This window comes from Cervus canadensis, chromosome 14, assembly GCF_019320065.1.
Source record: "Cervus canadensis isolate Bull #8, Minnesota chromosome 14, ASM1932006v1, whole genome shotgun sequence".
NCBI lineage: Eukaryota > Metazoa > Chordata > Mammalia > Artiodactyla > Cervidae > Cervus > Cervus canadensis.
In genome coordinates, this window is record NC_057399.1 from 2,870,658 (window position 1) to 2,891,101 (window position 20,444).

Sequence of the window (20,444 nt, forward strand, 5' to 3'; positions counted from 1 at the left end):
AATTTTCTGCTCCACCATCTCATGAAAGATTGAAGATACATAGAAAGATGAACTTTAAAGGGTTAATCAAAACCACAGGGAAAGTTTCACCCTGGGGTAACCAAGGAAACTGGTTGCGTCTGCTCCCATGGGATACTTAGGGATTGGAAAGTTCCTGGCCATTCTGCCTGGAAGGAAATTCCTGAAGAGTCTTTCTGCTTCATCAGTGGCAATACGTCTTGCATGCTAAGTTGCTTCAGTCATATCTGACTCTTCGTGGCCCAAAGGACAGTAGCTGCCAGGCTCCTCTGTCCATGGGATTCTCCAGGCAAGAATACTGACGTGGGTTGCCACGCCCTCCTCCAGGAGGTTGTCCCAACCCAGGTATCAAACCTGAGTCTCTTAAGTCTCTTGCATTGGCAGGTGAGTTCTTTACCACTAGGGCCACACGGGAAGCCCCATCAATGGCAGATCTAGATTAAATTCCATTCTTGATTCTTGCATGGGCCTTCTATATATGTGTACAAGAGTTTATTTCTAAGAGAGAAGTTGTAGAATCATAGGGCTGTACATCTTCAAGTTTATTAGAAGACATCAAATGATTTTTCAAAACGGTTGCACCAATTTAAACTTCCCCCAATGGTATATAAGTGTTAAAATCATCAGCAATACTTGCTACTTTTTCAGAACTTTCAATTTTTGCTTTTCTGATAGGAGTGGAAGACTATTATCTTTGTGGTCATAATTTGTATTTTTCTTACTACTGCTACATTGATATTTTCAAGTTTATTGGTATATTTTCTCTCCTAAATGACTGTTCGAGCTTTGACAGTTTTTTATTTGTAGAATCTCTTTATATATTCTGAATATTTAACTTTGGTCAGTTGTGTATGTTGCAAGCAAACAAAATCTGAGTCTCTAAGTTGCTGGTACACAGGTTGATATCAGAATCCCTTACCTATCTGAGGGCTAGTTTGTGTCTGCCAGTGTCTGATCTATGCTAAGTGGTCTTTTGTGGGCTCTTTGGGCAGGTGGTTGAGGGGCAAAGCTAAGTCCTGCCTTTGCCCAGCGAGGCAGGACTGTCTCATTCAGGTCTCTGGGATGATGCTGGAGCACCAAGGCAGCTGTGGTCCCACACTGGTTGTTTCACCTTCCTTATCTACCTTTTACAAATGCTCGCAACCTCTGAGCAACAGCCCCAGGAGGACAAGTCCAGAAGGCTAGTAGGACCATGTGGGGTTTAGGGTTTAGCCGTAGCAGATTCTGGGCCCCCTGTGACTTTCCTCCCTCCCTGGTTCTCTGCCTCCACCAGGCCCACAGAACTGAGAGTTGTGCTGGGAACCAATAGCCTAACCAGCCCGTCCCTGGAGATAGAGGGAGTCACAACCGTCATTCTTCACAAGGACTTTCAAAGAGTCAACATGGACAATGACATCGCTCTACTGATGCTGGACAAGCCCATCACGTTCAACGAGCTGAAACAACCCATCTGCCTGCCCATGCAGCCCGGCCTCTCCAAGTGGCACAACTGCTGGGTGGCAGGATGGGGGCAGGTCAAATCCGGTACGTCACAGCTCAGCATCTCCTGGATGCAGCATCACTGGCATCTGAGGACGGGCCAGTAAACCTAGAGGAGAAGGCTAGAGAGAGCGAGCTGAGGAAGGGAGGGCAAGGGGCTTGCCTCAGGGCTAACCCCTGAACACGAGAAACCCAGGGAGGCCTGATCTCAGCCTCTTCCAAGTTACCAAGGAAACACCCCCCAGCCCCCGCCAAGGTTTAGCACTGAGATGCCAGGTGTGGGCATCCCTGGGTGTGGTCCTCCCTTGCCAGCCAGCGCACAACCGTCTTGTTGGCAGCATTGAATGCAAAACCTCCCGCCTGCCAAGGGCTCCCTGCTCTGGTGTCTCTCATCTCCCTGATTCATGCACGCATGCTTTCCACCTGATTCCTACAGGCATTCAAGACACCTGCCCTGGCCTAGACTTTAGACGGTCCTGGAGTGTTGCCCATCCATTCTTAGAAGTGAATCTGTTCTTGTTACCTGTCAATACATTGTCGCTTGGCCCAGATAGGAGGAGCTGGACCAGGGTATAAAGGGATTATGAAAGTCCTCACTGAACTGTCCCCAAAGAAAACTCAATAACATGCGTGTGGGAGGGGTGGGAACAGCACATCTCTAGTTCAGGCCTGAACAAGACTACAGGTCCTTAGGGGATGCTTTGCAAGAAGCTGGGGTCCAAAACACGGTAGGTATTTCAGGAGTTTAGTGACCAGAGGGTAATTGGTGTTAACGCTGATTCAGGGCTTCAGACATGACTCAAACTTTAGGAGTGAGGAAGAGGCAGGTGGGTTCCTGCAAAATTAGAAATATGCAATAAGAATAAGACTTTTGAAATCTCCGTGTGGTCAGAGTTAATGAGATGGAGACAAATCCAGACAAATTCCTGGAAGCTGGCAGTCCAGGAAGGGCCTTGGCAAACCCCCTGTGGAACCTGTCAACCGCTGACAGAAAACAACAAAATTCTGTAAAGCAATTATCCTTCAATTGACAAATCGTTAAATTAGAAAAAAAAAAAGACTCTCTACCAACCTACCCTGCCTTTGTCTGGGGGACCTGAGAGTTTCTCACTGAGAGTGCAAACCCAGTTGCAGTGGCAATGTGTCAGAAGTGCCAAACTCACATACTAGAGAGGGGCGCTAGGCAAATATGGCTTGAAGAGGTGGGACTATGTAAGAACTGATCAACAGCCAGTTCTAAGAAGTCAGGTCGATGGAAGCTGGAGCCAAGATGGAAGTCTTCCTGGAGGCAGGAATAGGATTTTGAATGGGAGGAATAATTTACATAGATGGGGACTTGTTTGGAAGAGCCTGGGCTGATGGAATGACTAAATTTCAAGGGATTACTGGAAGGATGTGGAGAATGAGGTTCTGTGAAAATGTGAAGAAAGGTTGGCTGGGTGGCTGGTGGGCTGCTGGGCTGGATGGCCTGGGGCCCACTCGGTTGCATCAGCAGCACTGGGGCTGGAGTCCAGTGACCGTGCTAACGGGCCTTCTCCGTGGTTCAGGTCTCAACGAGGCTATGGAAACTGAGCTGTTGAAAGCGCCCATGACCATAATGAACTGGGACACGTGTTTTAAGGAATTTCCCAAACTTACCAAAAACATGCTATGTGCTGGATACGAGAATGAGAGCTACGATTCTTGCCAGGTAACTTGGGGGTACCTGGGGTGGCACAGTGCATCCCATGGGGTGGCCAGTGCAAAGGGGAAGCAGACAGTAAGAGTCTGGGGAAAGTGTGGGAATCAGAAACTAACTTCCTCTGCTTGTAAGGACGGGAGAGATTCGTCTTGGGAGTGCTCACTTGAGGAGCCCATTTAGTCCTACTCATCAGTTGGGCAGCAGATCTGGTCACTGGTGTGAAACTGCAAGTGTGGATGTTAGACGCTCTATGAGTGACAAAAAGGCTGTCTCATGCAAAGGCTGTGAGGTAGGAAAGAGTGAACTCCAGCAGCAATGGCATCTGTTTTAGAAGGTGTCCCCCTCTATGGTGAACATTGTGAGGACCACAGAGAGATACAGAACCAATGTCACACAAGCCTTGTGCTTTCCCCATATCCTTGACAATTTGAAACATTTCAAAACAAAACAAGATAATTGGAACTTCTAGTTCTGGAAAAGATGAAGTAGATACATTTCTCTTGATCCCTCTCTCTAAATACAGTTGAAAGCCCTGGACATTATATTGTGAAACAAAAGTAAAGGCTCCAGAAGGGAAAGAGAAGATGAAATTGGAAACAAATATCCTACTACTTAAGGCATGATACAGCAGTGAATTCCCTGGGTTTTCTTTTCGCCTCTTACCTCCCAGCCTGGATCATCATACATTCAGTTCAGTTCAGTTCAGTTCAGTTCAGTTCAGTCGCTCAGTCGTGTCCGACTCTTTGCGACCCCATGAATTGCAGCACAACAAGCCTCCCTGTCCATCACCAACTCCCGGAGTCCACCCAAACCCATGTCCATTGAGTCGGTGATGCCATCCAGCCATCTCATTCTCTGTCATCCCCTTCTCCTCCTGCCTCCAATCCCTCCCAGCATCAGGGTCTTTTCCAATGAGTCAACTCTTCACATGAGGTGGCCAAAGTATTGGAGTTTCAGCTTCAGCATCAGTCCCATAGTACATTAGGGCACTGTATTTCCTAGGACCAGCTGGGGGGGAAATGCCAATGGTCATAATACAAACTAACAAAATAAAACAAGAAAGACTTCCTCTCTCTGGAGGAAAAGAAAGGACAATCTAGCAAGGCAGAAACTATTTAACAATAATCCTTCTATTCCAGCAATATACCAGGAAAACCCCCCATAGCACTCCTACCCCAGCAAGCAAGGTCTAGGGGACAATCTCACCCTCCCCACTTCTGCCCACCATGGTGGTGTCGGAGGAGGCTGAATGGAAAGGCAGGACCTTACTATCTAGTCATACGAGCCATCCTCTGTCCCCGTCGGTGTCAGCAGAAGCCACATGAGGAACTGGGGCTCCCACCCAGTAGTAGTCACACTCCTGTTCCTTCCCTTGGTGTCATTGCTGGCCTGAGTGGGGTTCTTGACTTCTACCCCGATTTAATGGAAAAGAGTTGGCATCCCCCTTCCCCGACTCCAGTTTCATAAGAAGCCTGTTAAAACAGGTGATTCATATGAGAACCACAATCCTCAATACTCAAGATGCTATCTGTAATAGAACAGAGAGTTGAATTAATATACATGGATTCCATTTATTAATGCACACAAGATAAGGAAAAATAAAACTAAAAATCTGAGTAAAGAACTTTTGGGGGGACTTCCCTGGTAGTCCAACTGCTGAGACTCTGTGCTCCCAATGCAGGGAGCCTGGGTTCAGTCCTGGGTCAGGGAACTAGATCCCACATGCCACAAAAGCTAAGAGTTTGTATGCCCAACAAAAAGATCCCTCATGGGGCAACTAAGATCTAAATAAATAAATGTCTAAAAATTAAAAACAAAGCCAAGCAGCTTGCTTTAAAAAAGTCTTTTTTTTGAAAAATTGAGAACTATGAATTCCTGGAGTAAATTCAATTAAAACATGAAATGAATCATGCACTTAAATGTAAAACTATACAAATTATTTAGGAAAAGATAAATCTTTGGGACATAGAGTAACACCAAAAACATAACTCATAAGAAGAAAAATTGATCAACTGGACCTCATCAAAATTTAAAAAGACCATATTAAGAGGATGAGGAAAGAACTTCCCTGGTGGTCCAGTGGCTAAGACTCCATGCTCCCAAGGCCAGGGGCCTGGGTTCAATCCCTGGTTGGGAAATTAGATCCCACATGCTTCAACTAAAACCCGGCAAAGTCAAATAAAAATAATTTTTTAAAAAAGGGGGTGAGGGAGGGGATATATTGTACAGCAGAGACTGACACAACATCATAAAACAATTATACTCAAATAATATATATATATATATAATAAATTAAAACTGAGAGGATGAAATTACAAGCTATTGATTCGGAGGTAATATCCAACAAAGGAACTATGCTTAGAATATATAAAGAACTCTCAAACTCAAAAGCAGAAAAACAAACTACCCAGTGCAAAAATGGGCAAAAGACGAGGACATTTTGTTGAAGAGGATATACAGATGGCAAATAAAATGGAGAGATGTTCAATGTCATTCGTCATCAAGAAAATGCAAATTGAACTACAATCAGAAAATGCAAATTAAAACTACTACACACCTCAGAATGGTTAAAATTAAAAAAGAAAAATAGTAACACCAGATGCTGACAAGAAGGCAGAGAAACTGGATCATGAATACATTGCTAGAGGCAGGAGTCGGGGGTGGGGCAGGGTTTAAAATAATTTAATCACTCTGAAAACCAATTGTGTAGTTTTTAAAAAAACTGAAGGTGTTCTTGCCTTATAACCCAGCAAATGCCATTCCTGGGCATTTATTCCAGGTTTTGTGTTCACACAAAAAACCATGCAGGAGTGCTTACAGCAGATCTACTCATCATAGATTGAAATTGGAAGCAAACATCCTACAAGATGTGAATAACTGAATATGCTGTGGTACATCCGTACCATGCGATACCACTCAGCTGTGACAAGATGCAATCTATCAAACTTTTGATATAGCAATGACATGGATGTGCCCAGAGATTTGTGCTGTGTGCAACAAGCTGACCCCAAAGGTCCCACACTGTGTGATTCCATTTACATAAAACTCCTGAAATGACAAAATTAAAGAAAGGGAGAATAGGTTAGTGATTGCCCGGATTTAAGGAGAGTTTAGGGCTGGAAGGAAGTGGAAGTGGAGACGGCCTTAAAAGGACAGCATGGGGGATCCGTTGGTTGATGGACGAGTTCTGTATATTGACTGTATCAGTGTTAATACCCCCAATGGTGCTATTGTACTATACATACTTCTGCAAGATGGTCTCACTGGGGGAAACTTGTAAAGGGTGTGTCAGATCCTCTGTATTGTTTCTTTCAACTGCACATGAATCTACAGTTACACATAAGATAACAAAGAGAAGACAACTCTTCCCAATTTGCTGCGCTGTGCTATGCTCAGTGATGTCCAAATCTTTTTGACCCCATGGACTATAGTCCACCAGGCTCCTCTGTCCATGGGATTTTCCCAGTAGGAATACTGGAATAGATTGCCATTTCCTTCTCCAGGGGATCTTCTTGACTCAGGGATCAAACCTGCATCTCTTGCATCTCAGCAACAAGGATTAAAAGAAAATCTTGGATCCTAGCCATGTCACAGACCTAGGGAGCAGCCAGTTCATGTTGTAGTGGGAGACAAAGGAGTCCAATAGCAATAGAAAAGGGGGAAAATAACATTTAGTAGAACTGGGAGAAAGTCCCAGAGGCTTGAAACAGCATCGTGTGTTCAGGGAACTTTCAATATTTCAGAAGCCAGAAGTAACAGGGGATGAGTGTGGAGAGGCAAGCAGAGCAAGATCACCAGGGTGGGTGGCCATGCGGGGAGACCAGGGATTGACCCAGGCTTTTGCCCCTGCTGTTCACCCAAGAATATAAGACTCAAGTCCCATCAGTATGCATACCTATCTTTTCCATCTCTCTGATTTATCACCATCCGATATTCAAATGGCCAAAGCCAACAATGGCAACACAAGTGTCAAGATGATATTTCCTGTGGCTACCATCTGGAGTTTAGGATTTTTTGCTTAAATCCCTCCCTTATCAAAAAATGTACTTTAATGAAAGCTTCTAAAATTAACCTTCTGTAACTTGAGTGCTATAAATAAATGTGCTGTTATCATTTTAAGCCCTTTTTAAAATAAATCATGATGTGAAAAGTTTCGCTCTCTGTTTAGAAAGCTTTCTATTGCTGATAATCAGCTGACAGCGATCTGGGTAAGGAAAGTTTTCTGAAATTATATAATATTATCATCACTTAAAACCAGATAAATCAGACAAGAAAATCCCTTAGGTTTTAAAAATAATTGCGCTTAAAAATAAAATCACACTTTTAAACTTAGCAAAGTTGGGGAAAAAAATGTAATCACATAATGAAGGGAAATTATAATTGGATTATGAAAACATTGAAATATGTCCAAAGTAATAGCAAGATTATGCTATCCTTAAAATACAAATTAAAATAGAATCAATTGAATTTTGCGGTTTACTTTTTCCAGCACATTTCCTCTTTGTAATCCCCTATTAATTACACTGTTTAAAACATTCAACTTAAAAAAATCAGTGGCACAATCCAGCAAAATATAAAATCAAATAGGTCCCCAGCTAGCTATGCAGTAGTTCTTGCGAAGGACCAACAGCCATCAGAGAAACAGGCATCACCTTGCTACACAGTTTTCTTGTCCGTCTCCTCAATCCTGGCGGAAATGTCGTCTTATTCATGGTTGGCCAGTGTCTCAAACCGTGCCTGGCATGGAAAATACTCAACAAAAATGTCTGCCAAAGAGATGAACCTTCCTAGGAAGCTGAAAACTGCCTGTAATATAACAGTAATCTTAGCGGAGGGGACATCCAAGAGAGAGACCGCGGTGAACAGCGGTTAAGAGCTGGCAGCTAACTGGGCTGTCAGGCAATGTGGTCATGGGGCTGCCAAGCTGAGTTGGAGGTCAACCTGAGCTATTGGGTTCCCCAAAGAATTTGTTCGGGTTTTCCTGTAAGCTATTATGAACAAACATTTCGACCAGCCCAATACTCTCTTTAAAGATCTTTTTTTAAAATTTTTTGAGCAGTTTGAGGTTCATAGCAAAATTGAGAGGAAGGTAGAGAGATTTTCCATACCCCCCTGCCCCTCCCCACATGCGTCATCTCCCCTGTTATCAGCATCCCCATCAGAGTGGTACCTGTGTCATAACTGATGAACCTGCGCTGATGCATCACAATCACCCCAAGCCCATGGTTTGTATATGCATTCATTCTTGGTATTGCCCGGTCTGTGATTAAACATATAATGACATGCACCATAATGGATGGCACCACAGAGTATTTTCACCATCCTGGGCTACTTGCCAGGGTGTTATGAACCCGTCATCACCCATGATACTTGCATAAAAGTCTTATTTCACCCCATAGAGCCTTAGACTTTTAGAGCCAGAAAGACATGTAAAAAAAAAAAATGTTTAATTGCATCTGTTTCACAGATGAGAAAACGTGGTTATTTTAATCATCAATCATCCTCTTCACTATCTGAATGGATCCGAAGCAGTGTAATAACTTCACAGCTCTTTCACACGTATTCAATAATTTCATTCTCTCCAACTACCCTGTAAAATGGGTGAGGGAAAGTCTCACTGTCTCTGAGAAAATAGAAGTTTCAGAATTTAAGTGATTTGCCTGAGGTAGTGGGGCCAGGCTGGAAGCCAGGTCATGTGCTTCTCTCAAAACAGACAGGATGATCATGTGATGTAATCAACATGGCGATGAACTTAGCAGGTTCTGGGGTCAGTATGTTTCTAACCAGACCAGTCTCTGGCTACCAGCCTCAGTCTCAAAACAAAGTTCCTATTACGTGGACTGTCATTAGTCCTGGGTCCTTGCTGCCTGAGGCCAGATCCTCCTCTGTGATAATCCTTCCTGCCTTTCCTAGAGAAAGAGAAGAAAATTAAAGGCTCTATGCATGAAAGAACATAAATTTACAGATGTCCCTCTGGAGTTTCAGCAGTCTAAGAAAGGATCCTCTGCTTCCTAAATATACAAGTAGTATTTGTAATGCGTGCATGGGAAGTCATTTCAGTCGTGTCCAACTCTGTGCGACCCTGTGGACTCTAGCCCTCCAGGCGCCTCTGTCCATGGGATTCTCCAGGCAAGAATACTGGAGTGGGTTGCCATGCCCCTCTCCAGGGGATCTTTCCAACCCAGGGATTGAACCCAAGCCTCTCATGTATCCTGAATTGGCAGGCAGGTTCTTTACCACTAAGGTCACCTGGGAACCCTAGTGGTAAATAAATACTAATATATTCCTAGGGCATTTACTACATATTTACCCTATGCCGAGTGATTTATAGATTTTTAAAATTTCACTGCCAGCACTCTTGGGAAATACTTGGTAGTATCTCCATTATAACGATGCAGAAAGAGGCTTAGAAGTTACGTTTCCAAGCATAGTTCTCTCCCAGTTATGTAAGGAAATAATCAGTATATTAAATAGGCTTTTTAATAATATTCATACCATCATAACATGAAGAAAAATGATTAAAAAGAGCACTTATGGAAGGGGCTGTTTGAGTGGAAGTCCTAATGATTTGGTTCTCATCCCATGACCCTGAACTAGAAGTCACACAAAGAAAAGCACACACTGGAACTTCCCTGGGGGTCCAGTGGTTACAACTCTGCACTTCCACTGCAGTAGGCATGGGCCTTGGACGTCACGTCCGGGAAGTGCTGACCCTCTTCCTCATCCTTAAGAGTTCATATAAGATCTCACTCATTCCAGTCCCTTGTTTATGATCATGGAATAGGAGGCCATCCCTACGGTAAGAAAGGAAGATGGTTTGAACAATTATAGCCACCAACCCACCCCCCTCGCGGGAGGGAAAGAATATGTGCTTGGCATCAGGAAGGCTTGGTTCCAGTTTTGGCCCCAATACCATGTAACCCTGAGTAAGCCCTTCATCCGCCTTAAGCCTCATTTTCCCTGTATTAATATGGACAAAAGGAAGCCATATCCCTCTGTGGGACACAGTGCAGACTGGATACATATTTTCTATATAAATAGATAATTCTCTGAGTCATAGACCCATGTGATTCCACCCTGGAGGAGCCACGCATTCAAAAAAGCTTAGCTCACATGCCCCCTGCAAACACCCACACCACAGGATTAAAAAGAGACATATTTCACCCGCACGCCTCTGGAAGAACATCAAAGGAGATCCAGTTCCTACCCACAGCCCCAGCCGCAGCCTGTTTTCCTTCCTTCCCTTCTGTCCAGCGTTTCTGATTTAAGACCCGCAAAACGGGTCCCTACTCTTCCTCAGCCTGGGCAGCTCCGTGTTCCAGCTCCCCGCCTTGGTGTTGCACGTGGAATGGAGTCCTTCTCTCGCCAGCCCTCCGCCTCCGCCTCCCTCCCCAGTCCCGTCCCAGTCGCCGCCTGAACCCTGCAGACCACCACAGTTCGTGGAGGTGGGCTGAGCAGGGCCCCCGCCCCACCCCCACGACGGCTGCCGGGAGGCCGGGATGCGGCGGGCGCTGACTGGCAGGGACTTGATTTCGCTCGCTGGCTCGGAGTCGGGAGGCTCCTGAGTCCTGCGCCGTGAGCGAGCTGGGCTGTCCTCAGACGACAGCTGAGACGGGGCTCGCTGCTGATCTGTGTTCTCTGTCCGCAGGGCGACAGCGGGGGGCCCCTAGCCTGTACCCAGGAATCTGGCAAGAAGTGGTACCACGTGGGCATCATCAGCTGGGGAAGGTCCTGTGGCCTGAAGAACACTCCAGGGATATACACCCTGTTAGAAAACTACCACTCCTGGATTAAGAAGGTGACTGAGCTAGAGGGAAGGCCCTTTCGTGCTGAGCAAATGGTAGGGAGTTCCAAAGAAAAAGCAAAGGTCTCTCGCGCCTCAAAATTCCCGAAGCCAGGCGGCCCCACATTCTGGCTGCTCCCCTGCCTTCTGCCCTATGTGACGTTCTAAGCTATTTTTCTACTAATAATAAAACAGATGCTATTCTTTAATCAAGGAGGACGTGTGAATATGAGCCGCCAGCAGGGGGACTGACTACAGATTAGAGGCTAAGGGCTTAGAACTGAGGCTGCGGACAGCGGAACCGGAAGTCAGGCGGACTGGAGAGTTTAGGGACTGGTCTTTGAGTCCCTGTAGTACTCATGACTCTTTTCATTGCAGATGAGTTACCAAGCTCAAATCATCTAAAGCCAGAAAGTGTTGCTTATAGGTGTGCATAACAGAAAAAAAAAACAAAACAAAATCGATAAACAAGAGTGGTGTGTTGGTTGCCTTCAGGTTTATGGCTGGACCCAGGAGCTCAGCAGTTGTTAACCGGGACTGTTTCTCAAAAGGGCTTCCAAGAAATGACCACAATGACCACTAGTACCTTCCGTTTGTATCCTACCAGCTTAGCAGCTCCCAAAGAGAGAGCCATGTTCCTGATAGTTCCAGCAAAACTCCTTGGTCTCCCTCACTTGACACAGAGGCCCATGCCCATTGCCACTCCAATTGCTGCGGCACATTCCTAGGCTAGGCCTGAGTCACGTGCCCACAGGAGCCAGGAAAGGGCCAGCCACCTAGAACAGTGTGCCCTGATAGTGAGTGCGGGAAATCCAGGTGCTGGGGGCACATCATTGGGTCTGGATACTGGAGATGCCCCATGATACTGGACCTTCTGGCTGACCGATCTCTTGGACAGTCGAATCTCAGGCGTTCAGGAGTGCCTGAAGGAATGACGTCCAGAGACCATTGCTTTCAGACCACTGGAGGCAGCAGGGTTAGAGTGGGACAAGGGAGATCTGGCAAGTGTTTTCTCTCACAATCTCTTTCTGCAGAAGTAGCACCCATGCTGTAGATCAGGGAAAAGCCCAAGATTCCCTTCAAAGCTTTTCTTGTATCTTGCGTCTTGAGTCGGAGCCCAGGGCACCCAGTAGGGACTGAAGCCAGAGGGAAGAGGCATAAGGCAGCACGGAGCTGTTCAGTCTTGAGAGGCAAGAATCCTGGAGTGGGTTGCCGATTTCCTCCTCCAGGGGATCTTCAGGACTCGGGGATCGAACACTCATCTCAGCAGGTGGATTCTTTACCAACTGAGCCACCTGGAAAGCCCTTTTCACCCTAACCTTGGCAACAACTTCATTTTGGACGTGAGGGAGGAGAGGGAGAGAGTGACAGGTGGAGCAGGGCAGGCAGGCAGGCGGGCGGAGAAGGAGGTGGGATGGATGAGGGGTGGGGTGGGTGGAGGTGCGGAGGGCGAAGGATCCTCGTTTCCTGCCATCTCTGCTGTCCATCATCCCCTCCTGGAGGGGAAATCAGTATTCCTCCCTCTCGTCCTCTCCCCAAATGTTCTGTATTTAGAAAAGAAAGAGCAAACCGTGACAAATGCATATTGTTTTCCAACTAAAAATGCCACATCCGCTTCCGCCCCCACACAGATGTCAGCCCCTCTTCCTGGCTGCCCGGGTGTTGGTGTCGCCGGCCCAGGCACTCTGCCACCGCCCCTGGCATCGCCCGCTGTGAGCGCAGATGGAGCCCATGAACTGGACGGCTGGCCTCCCCTTGAGGTCGCCTGGTTTCTGAGAAACAGATTCTCTGCAATTTCTCTCAGGAGAAGCATTTCCAGCTCAAAACTCTTCTGTCCTCCTCTCCCACCTCCCGCACCCCTCCCTGCCACACACACACACACACACACACACACAACTCACTTGTTTGGAAAGTGCCCGCTCAGGGTCTTAGTCATGGCCGACCCTTTGCAGCCCCCTGGACTGTAGCCCACCAGGCTCCTCCGTCCATGGGATTCTCCAGGCACGAATACTGGAGTGGATTGCCATTTCCTTCTCCAGGGGATCTTCCCCACCCAGGGATCGAACCTGTGTCTCCTGCATTGGCAGGTAGATTCTTTACCACTGAGCCACCCGGGAGGCCTGAACCTTTTATTCTTCCTGTTGAAAAGCACCTTCTCACCCAACCCTTTTGCCTGTGGACATGAAAGGGCAGAGAGGACCACTCACACTGCTCAGATGAGGAAGCTGAGGCTCCGAGAAGAAAAGGCATTCACTGAGAGTGAAGAAGGCTAAGAGCCAGGGCTGGGGGGAGGCGTGTGGGAGCCTCCAGTGTGCCCCAGGATACCTCGCCCCACCGTGGCATGAGTTCTAATCCCACGGCTCCCTTGCTGCGGAAGTCAGGAACGCTCAGAGTCCACAGCCTCCTGGCTCCCAGCTGAGCGACTCTGAACCGGCAGAACACACACAGTGCAACTCTGTTTGTTACTAAAGTCTGCCGTGTGCAGAATAACTCCTATATGCCAACCACACTTTTAAATACTCTTCTGTGTATTAAGATTCCCCCTCAGGGGACTTCCCTAGTGATCCAGTGGCCTAGACGCTGCACTTCCAATGCAGGGGGTGTGGGTCCCATCCCTGATTGCAGAAATAAGGTCCAACGTTGCCATGCAGCCTGATCAAAAAAATAAAAACCCTCATCCTCAGAATTGTGTTGTGTGAGTCGCTCAGTCATGTCCAGCTCTTTGGAACCCCAAGGATTCTAGTCTGCCAGACTCCTCTGTCCATGGGATTCTCCAGGCAAGAATACTGGAGTGGGTTGCCATGCCCTCCTCCAGGGGATCATCCTGATCCAGGGATGGAACCTGGGTCTCCTGAACTGCAGGCAGATTCTTTACCACTATGCCACCAGGGAAGCTCCCCTCCCCCCCGCAAAAAAAATCCCCCCTCATCTTCACAGTAGCCCCAGGATTCAGATCTACCACTGGGCCTTGTTTACAGATTGAGGAAACCACGGCCTCTGGTCACAGGGCTCCGAGGGGGTGAGACTCTATTCACCCCGGCCTGTCTGGTCTAGATGGAGGTAGCCCTGAGCCCTTGGGTCACCCTGCCTCTGGACACTGTCCAAGACAAGGACATGGGCCTACAGGTCTGATACCTGGGTTCAGGTATCACTCACTCTTTGAGGAATTGGATCCAGCTGGTGCAAATTCTGTGTCCTCCCGGTCAAAAGGATTTCTAGAGAAGGTTAGAGAGTAAAAATCCATGATTTCACATTGCAAAGACTGTCAAGGCAGTACATCAGCTCTTTATCCTGGACCCTGGAAGAGCAATGGGACAGTGAAGGAGGCTCCCACTTGCTCTTAAGCCATCAGTCGATAAACCACTCAGTCACACACAGTGTTAGGCACCCACGTGCCCGTATGTCCAGGCATATCACTATGATCAAGGCAAACATGGTGAATGCCTCTTTGGAGCTTGCACCGGGGTAGGGAAGCCAGCAGTGGACAGGAGATGACAGGGGGGCAAATCTCACTAAGGGCAAGCCCAGCGTTCCGTGCTGCTAACATCCTCTTTTTTAGTTGGAGTATAGTTGCTTTGCAGGGTGTGTTAGCCTCTGCTGTACCATCACCTGAATCAGCGGTGTGTGTGCATGCATCCCCTCCCTCTCCAGCCTCCCTCTCACCCTCTCGGTCGTCACAAAACACCGAACTGAGCTCCCTGTACCATACAGAGGCTTCCCCCTAGCCGTCCATCTCACCCACGGCAGGGCTTCCCTGGGGGCTCAGCTGGTAAGGAATCCGCCTGCAATGTGGGAGACCTGGGTTCCATCCCTGGGTTGGGAAGATCCCCTAGAGAAGGCAACAAACACCCACTCCACTGACTATACTGGACTGTATAGTCCACGGGGTCGCAAAGAGTTGGACACGTCCGAGCAACTTTCACTTTCACTTTACACAAGGCAATGTATAGATGTCAATGCTGCTCTCTCGGTTCATCCCACCTTCTCCTTCCCCTCCCTGTGTCCGCAAGCCCAGTCCGTTCTCTGAGTCTGCAACATTCTCCAGTTCCTGCGGCAGTCGAGGGGGCTCTGTGCTCTAAGCTGTTTGTTTGCAGTCATCTCAAAGAGCAAGATGAGCAATGGATATGCTCCGCTTGCGTTGCTGGGGTGAGTAGAGTACTGGGGACAGACACAAACCTGCAGACAGAGGACAGGATGATCTACTTAAGAAAGGGCGTGTGGTCCCGCGGAAAAGATGACGATGGAAAGGGCAGGGGTCTAACCTGGGGACCATTGCCTCATGCCGCCTTTAGAGGTACCTGGTCCCCTACACTCGTCCCAAGGCCACTACACAATACAGGACGGCAGGCTTTTAACAATGACATTCAACCAGCATGAGATGGTGAGAACACAGGAAGGGCTGGCCCTTGCTAAACAAAGAATAAGACAGACAAGCTTTCTGAACGACTCACCATCAAAGCTTTGTTGCAGCCTGACAAAACAGGCTGGCCTTGAGGCCAGCCTGAGCCACTCTGCATTCAGAATAAATACAGATTTCACTCCAGAAACTTTGAGGTGCATCGGAGGTCTTCACTGGAAGGTTTCTTGAAGGGGAGAAGAAGAGAGAACGTTGGACTCACATCCACACTTGACACAAGTCATCTGGCGGCAGCCTTCTTTCCCAAAAATGCACATTTCACAGCAGCTGCTCAGCTTCATCTTTCTTGATCTTCCAATTCCCACCCTGCCTGGTCTTCCTCCCCCACACCCCTCCTGCCTCTCCCGAGGGCAAAAGCCCTTCCCCACCTTCTTCTCTTCCCTGGTTATTGTAAATAGTGCTGGTAAGAACAAAAATGTGGAATCTAGAAAATGGTACAATAAATCTTAATTTTGTTGAATTGGTTCATGGTGCTTTTCAGGTCTACTATGTTCTTCTACTTTTCTAAATATTCATTCTATTAATTTTTGAGAATTTAATATTGAAACTCCAACTAAAAATCTTAATTTATCAGCTTGAAAAATGATTGTAATATATAGTGAAACTGGACTTCCCTGGTAGCTCAGTGGGTAAAGGATCTGCCTGCAATGCAGGAGACCCCGGTTCAATTCTTGGGTTGGGAAGATCCCCTGGAAAAGAGGGATAGGCTACCCACTCCAGTATTCTTGGGCTTCCCTGGTGGCTCAGATGGTAAAGAATCTGCCTGCAATGCTCGAGACCTGGGTTCGATTCCTGGGTTGGGAAGATCTCCTGGAGGAGGGCATGGCAACCCATTCCAATACTCTTCCCTGAAGAATCCCCATGGACACAGGAGCCTGGGGGGCTACGGTCCATGGGGTCACAAAGAGTTGGACAAGACTGAGCAACTAAACTACATGTAACAAGTAACTAAACTACATGTAGTGGAACTACATGTAGATTTGTTCTATATTTTTCAAGTCTCCTGTAAATGTATTAGCATACTTTCATAATTTAAAAAAGAAAGAGAAAAAACAAGAAAAATGATACAGATGAACATATTTGTGAAGCAGAAAGAACAACACAGGCATAGAAAACAAACGTGTGGATACCAACGGGGGAAGGGGAGGTGGGAGGAACTGGGAGCTTGGGACTGACATCTGCGCACTCTGGATACTGCGCATAAAATAAATTACTAATGAGAGCCTGCTGTAAAGCACAGGGAACTCCCCTCAGTGCTCTGCAGTGACCTGTGGGAAGGAGTCCGAAAGAGAGGGGAATGCGTGTGTACGTAGAGCGGATCCACTTTCCAGCAGAAACCAGCCAACACTGTAAAGCAACTATACCCCAGTGAAAATGTAAAAAAAGAAAAAATTGCCTTCCAGGTGCTATGAAAGCTAAGTCAGAAATCTGGCTTTGACTTCACTGCCGTGAGATGAATATCTCAGTGATTCCCAGGGTTGGAGTCCCATAAGGAGAGAACCGGAAGGGCTGTTACAAAGATGAAAAATCTGACACCCAAAGAGGAAGGCGAGTTGCCCGAGGTCACCCAACAACTTCGTGGCAAAGTTAGGTTTTGAGTTTCGAAAGCCTGATTCGGTCGCTGGCCTACAAGTCTCGGGGAAGGACCCCATGGGCCCAGAGGTCAGCTGTGGTCACCCACTAAGGGGTCACACAGCCAAAGCCCAGCAGGCACAGAGCGCCCTGCAGGGAATAAAGTGCCTTGTGTGGGCCTAACCTCTGTGCTCGGTAGACACGGCTGCAGTGAGGAGCAGGAAGGGCTGTGGCCTTGGACCTACAAGTCCCAGACCATCTGTGGGGAAGGACAGAGCTTGCGGGCTCTTGTTTTAAAGTCCTAACTTCTTGCAAACCAATACTTACATAAAACGTAAGACAATTTGGTCACTAGAAAAATGAACCACAAAATGAACATATAAAATAACAAGCTCAAACTTGTATGATTCGTATTAGATTCAACTCACATAAAATCACCCTGTTAAATGGCTCTGAAGGTTTCTAAACGTTTCCTCTCCATTTCTGACCTTATCCTGGGCCAGGAACAAGTTGTTTGCTGACCAGTGGTGGTCTGTGTCCCACTCTTGGAGAAGTATTTCCCTGAAAGATCCAAACTTGAATTACTCAAAGGTAAAGGGCTTCCCTTGTGGCTCAGCTGGTAAAGAATCTGCCTGCAGTGTGGGAAACCTGGATTCAATCCCTGGGTTGGGAAGATCCCTTGGAGAAGGAAATGACTGCCCAGTCCAGTATTCTGGCCTGGAGAATTCCATAGACTGTATAGTCCATGGGGTTGCAAAGAGTTGGACACAACTGAGAGACTTTCAATTCAATTCAATTCAAAGGGCCACTGCAATGAGAAGCCCCCGGCCTGCAGTTAGAGAAAGCCCATGCAAAGCAACAAAGACCCAGCGCAGCCAAAAATAAATACATAAAATTTTAAACAGTTTAAAGAAAAGACGTAGTGGGCCCCTGACTTTCTAAAGTCTAGGAGGATCACATTAAAATATGGGTTAGATTGAAATGTGATGCATGAGTCATCACTTGAATTGAGACTCTACAGACTTATGTATTATTCATTGTCTTGAGCAATAAAAACTCACAAAATGCCAAAGTGCCCTCAGGCCCCAGAATAGCTTAATTGGGCACCATTGCTCTGTGCTGCAAAGCGGCTATTTAATTCTGAGTTCTGCAGTTTTACATCAGAACAGGCCCAGGAAGAGGCCATTTTCCGTCTTTGGTCCCTGGATCCTCTGAGTGCGGGAAGCATGTAGCATCCTTCCAAAGTGCTGTCCCCGGATCACCCAGGGACTCAGGTGCTGGGTGAGCAGCTGCCGGCGCAGTTGAGGAGGTGAAAGGTCCTCTGGGGTGGGGAAAGGAGAGTCGGATCGGTGTCACCCACACCAGGGAGGCAGGCAGGCAGGCAGGCCCTGGGTTCTCTGCCCTGAGCTGGCCTTGATGGCCGTGGAGGGTTAGGTCCAGAATTGCTCTGGCCGAGACTCAGGCCTTGGCCCCAGGAACGTGAGTACCTATGCCCCAGGTGCCTGGTCTGTGAAACGGGGGGACTGTCCCATGCACTGCCAAGGCCAATGCCAGGCTGTGATGACTCAGATGAAGTGACGCAAAGCCAGCTGTGGGTAACACTCAGGAAAACCCAACTCCTGCATGGGGCAAAGCTGAGTGACAAGACCTCAGGCTGGGTTGGGGGAGCTTGGGGAGTTCTCACTCCTCCTCCTACCCCTCCCTGGCCTGGACTTGAGTTTCCTTGAAGTTCTCTGTATTGTTCAACTTGAATGCCACCCATGACGGGGAGTTCACCCCCACGGGAAGGCCTTCTCCGCTACATACAGCTTTGACCTGGAGAACAAGGTCTCAGGTTGAGCTGCATCAACTCCCCATGGGTCTCACCCCAGCACTGTGTGCGGCTCCTGGGGGGCCACCCAGACAGATGTGGGCACCCTCGAAGACCACTCTTCTGACCTCAGGGAGTCCTGGCTTCTGTTAGCTACACATCCCAGCTCCCTGTCACATCTCCGAAGTATACTTCTACAATCGGCAACATCTTGTCACTCAGAACACACTCCCAGGGGAGATGCCTTCCAGGGTGAGAGCCATCCCCCTCCTGCTGCTGTGGGGTCTCTTTGTGGACCCCGAAAGTGGGGCCCACCAGATCTTCCAGAACCATACAGTGTGTGTGCAAAGCCCACCTCAGTGCCCTCAGCTGCCTTCTTTTCTTTTCTTGACACCATGACTGCCCCTCCCTGAGTCCCGGGCCCTGTTGGTCCTTCTGTTCCTCTTACCAACCCCCTGCTCTGGGATGGACTCGACTAAAGCCTCAAGCTCCACACTTCCCCTCTCTTCCGTTTCATCCTGAGCAATTCAGCCCCAAACCCCGATGTGGCACGCACCACTGCAGTGTCCTCAGTTCAAGGGCAGGAGGGTCTCAGGACTGCGTGGGGCCAGCGGGTCCACGGGAAAGGGGGCCCCCACGGGGTGGGGAGGTGGTCAGAGCCTGCCTGGGGCCGCAGCATGTCCGTACGGCAGCTCGGGTGACGCACGAAGTCAGGGTCCAAGACGGGGGTCCCTGACCAGGGGGCCTGACATCAAGGAACATTCTACAAAATAGCCGGAACAAAATCTACAGCAGTACTGAGGCTGTGGAAATCAAAGAAAAATGGAGGAATTGTCCCAGGAAAAGAAGACCAAAAGGAAGTGACAATTCGGGGTAGCACATCATTCTAAATGGATCCTTTGGCTCTGAAAGACGTTATCAGGCCAGTTGGTAAAGCCTCAGTGAGGTCTGAGGATTCCGAGGATGGTGTCCTTGTTTGTAGACACATACACGTGGATAGAAAATCAGGTCAGCAACTTGCTCTCCAATGAGCAGAGGGAAAAGGCTTTCTTATATAACTGTACTTTCTATTTTTCTGTAATTTTATAATTGCTTGAATTTTTTTTTTTTTAAAGTAGACGATTTCAGAGCTGGCAATGAATGGGAGATTCCCTGACCCTCCACTGTATTTATGAGAAGAGGACAAAGTTGCAGAGAGGTTAAAGCGACTTGAGCGTGGTCACACAACTGGTAGGTGTTAGTCATGGTTCCCAAACCCTCCTTTCAAGTCTTATGATTGGATCTAGTCTAAGTGCTTCGTTTTACAGGTTAAGAAACTCGGATGCCAGGGTCATGAAGAGATTTACCCCAAAATGAGCAGAACACATTCCAGGTGGCAGGTTAATTTGGACAAATTTGGAGAGTCTTCTAAGTGTCTGAAATTGAACTCTGGGTGCTGGTCTCTTCCATCCATGTGCCCAGAAAATGCTCATAGTGTTGGTCTGAAGACATTCCTCTCAGGCAGGAAGTCCTCTGCCGCTTGCTCGGGGTTTTCAATTTGTTGCCAGACAAAGTGGTTACAGTATATGGAGCTACTTTGCCTGCAGGGGTCTGTATGGGTTTCTGGGGGTTTTCTGCCCTCTTAGTCACTGACAGCCTGAGACCTTGCCCTTCCATGAGGCAGCCGTCAACCAGCCTTATCTCC

General features: G+C 47.7%; 1 protein-coding gene across 1 annotated transcript in view; it reads left to right on the forward strand.

Moving 5' to 3' along the window:
* The first annotated feature begins 903 nt into the window (after positions 1-903).
* PRSS55 (serine protease 55) overlaps positions 904-20,444 on the forward strand; it is a 31,831-nt gene continuing 12,290 nt past the window's right edge. Inside the window, exons 1-5 of the mRNA XM_043486406.1 lie at positions 904-1,542; positions 3,045-3,187; positions 10,827-10,976; positions 12,593-12,721; positions 14,016-14,087. Of these exons, the coding sequence (XP_043342341.1) occupies positions 1,401-1,542; positions 3,045-3,187; positions 10,827-10,976; positions 12,593-12,721; positions 14,016-14,087 (636 nt within the window). The 5' untranslated portion in view covers positions 904-1,400. The remainder of the gene's footprint in view (positions 1,543-3,044; positions 3,188-10,826; positions 10,977-12,592; positions 12,722-14,015; positions 14,088-20,444) is intronic.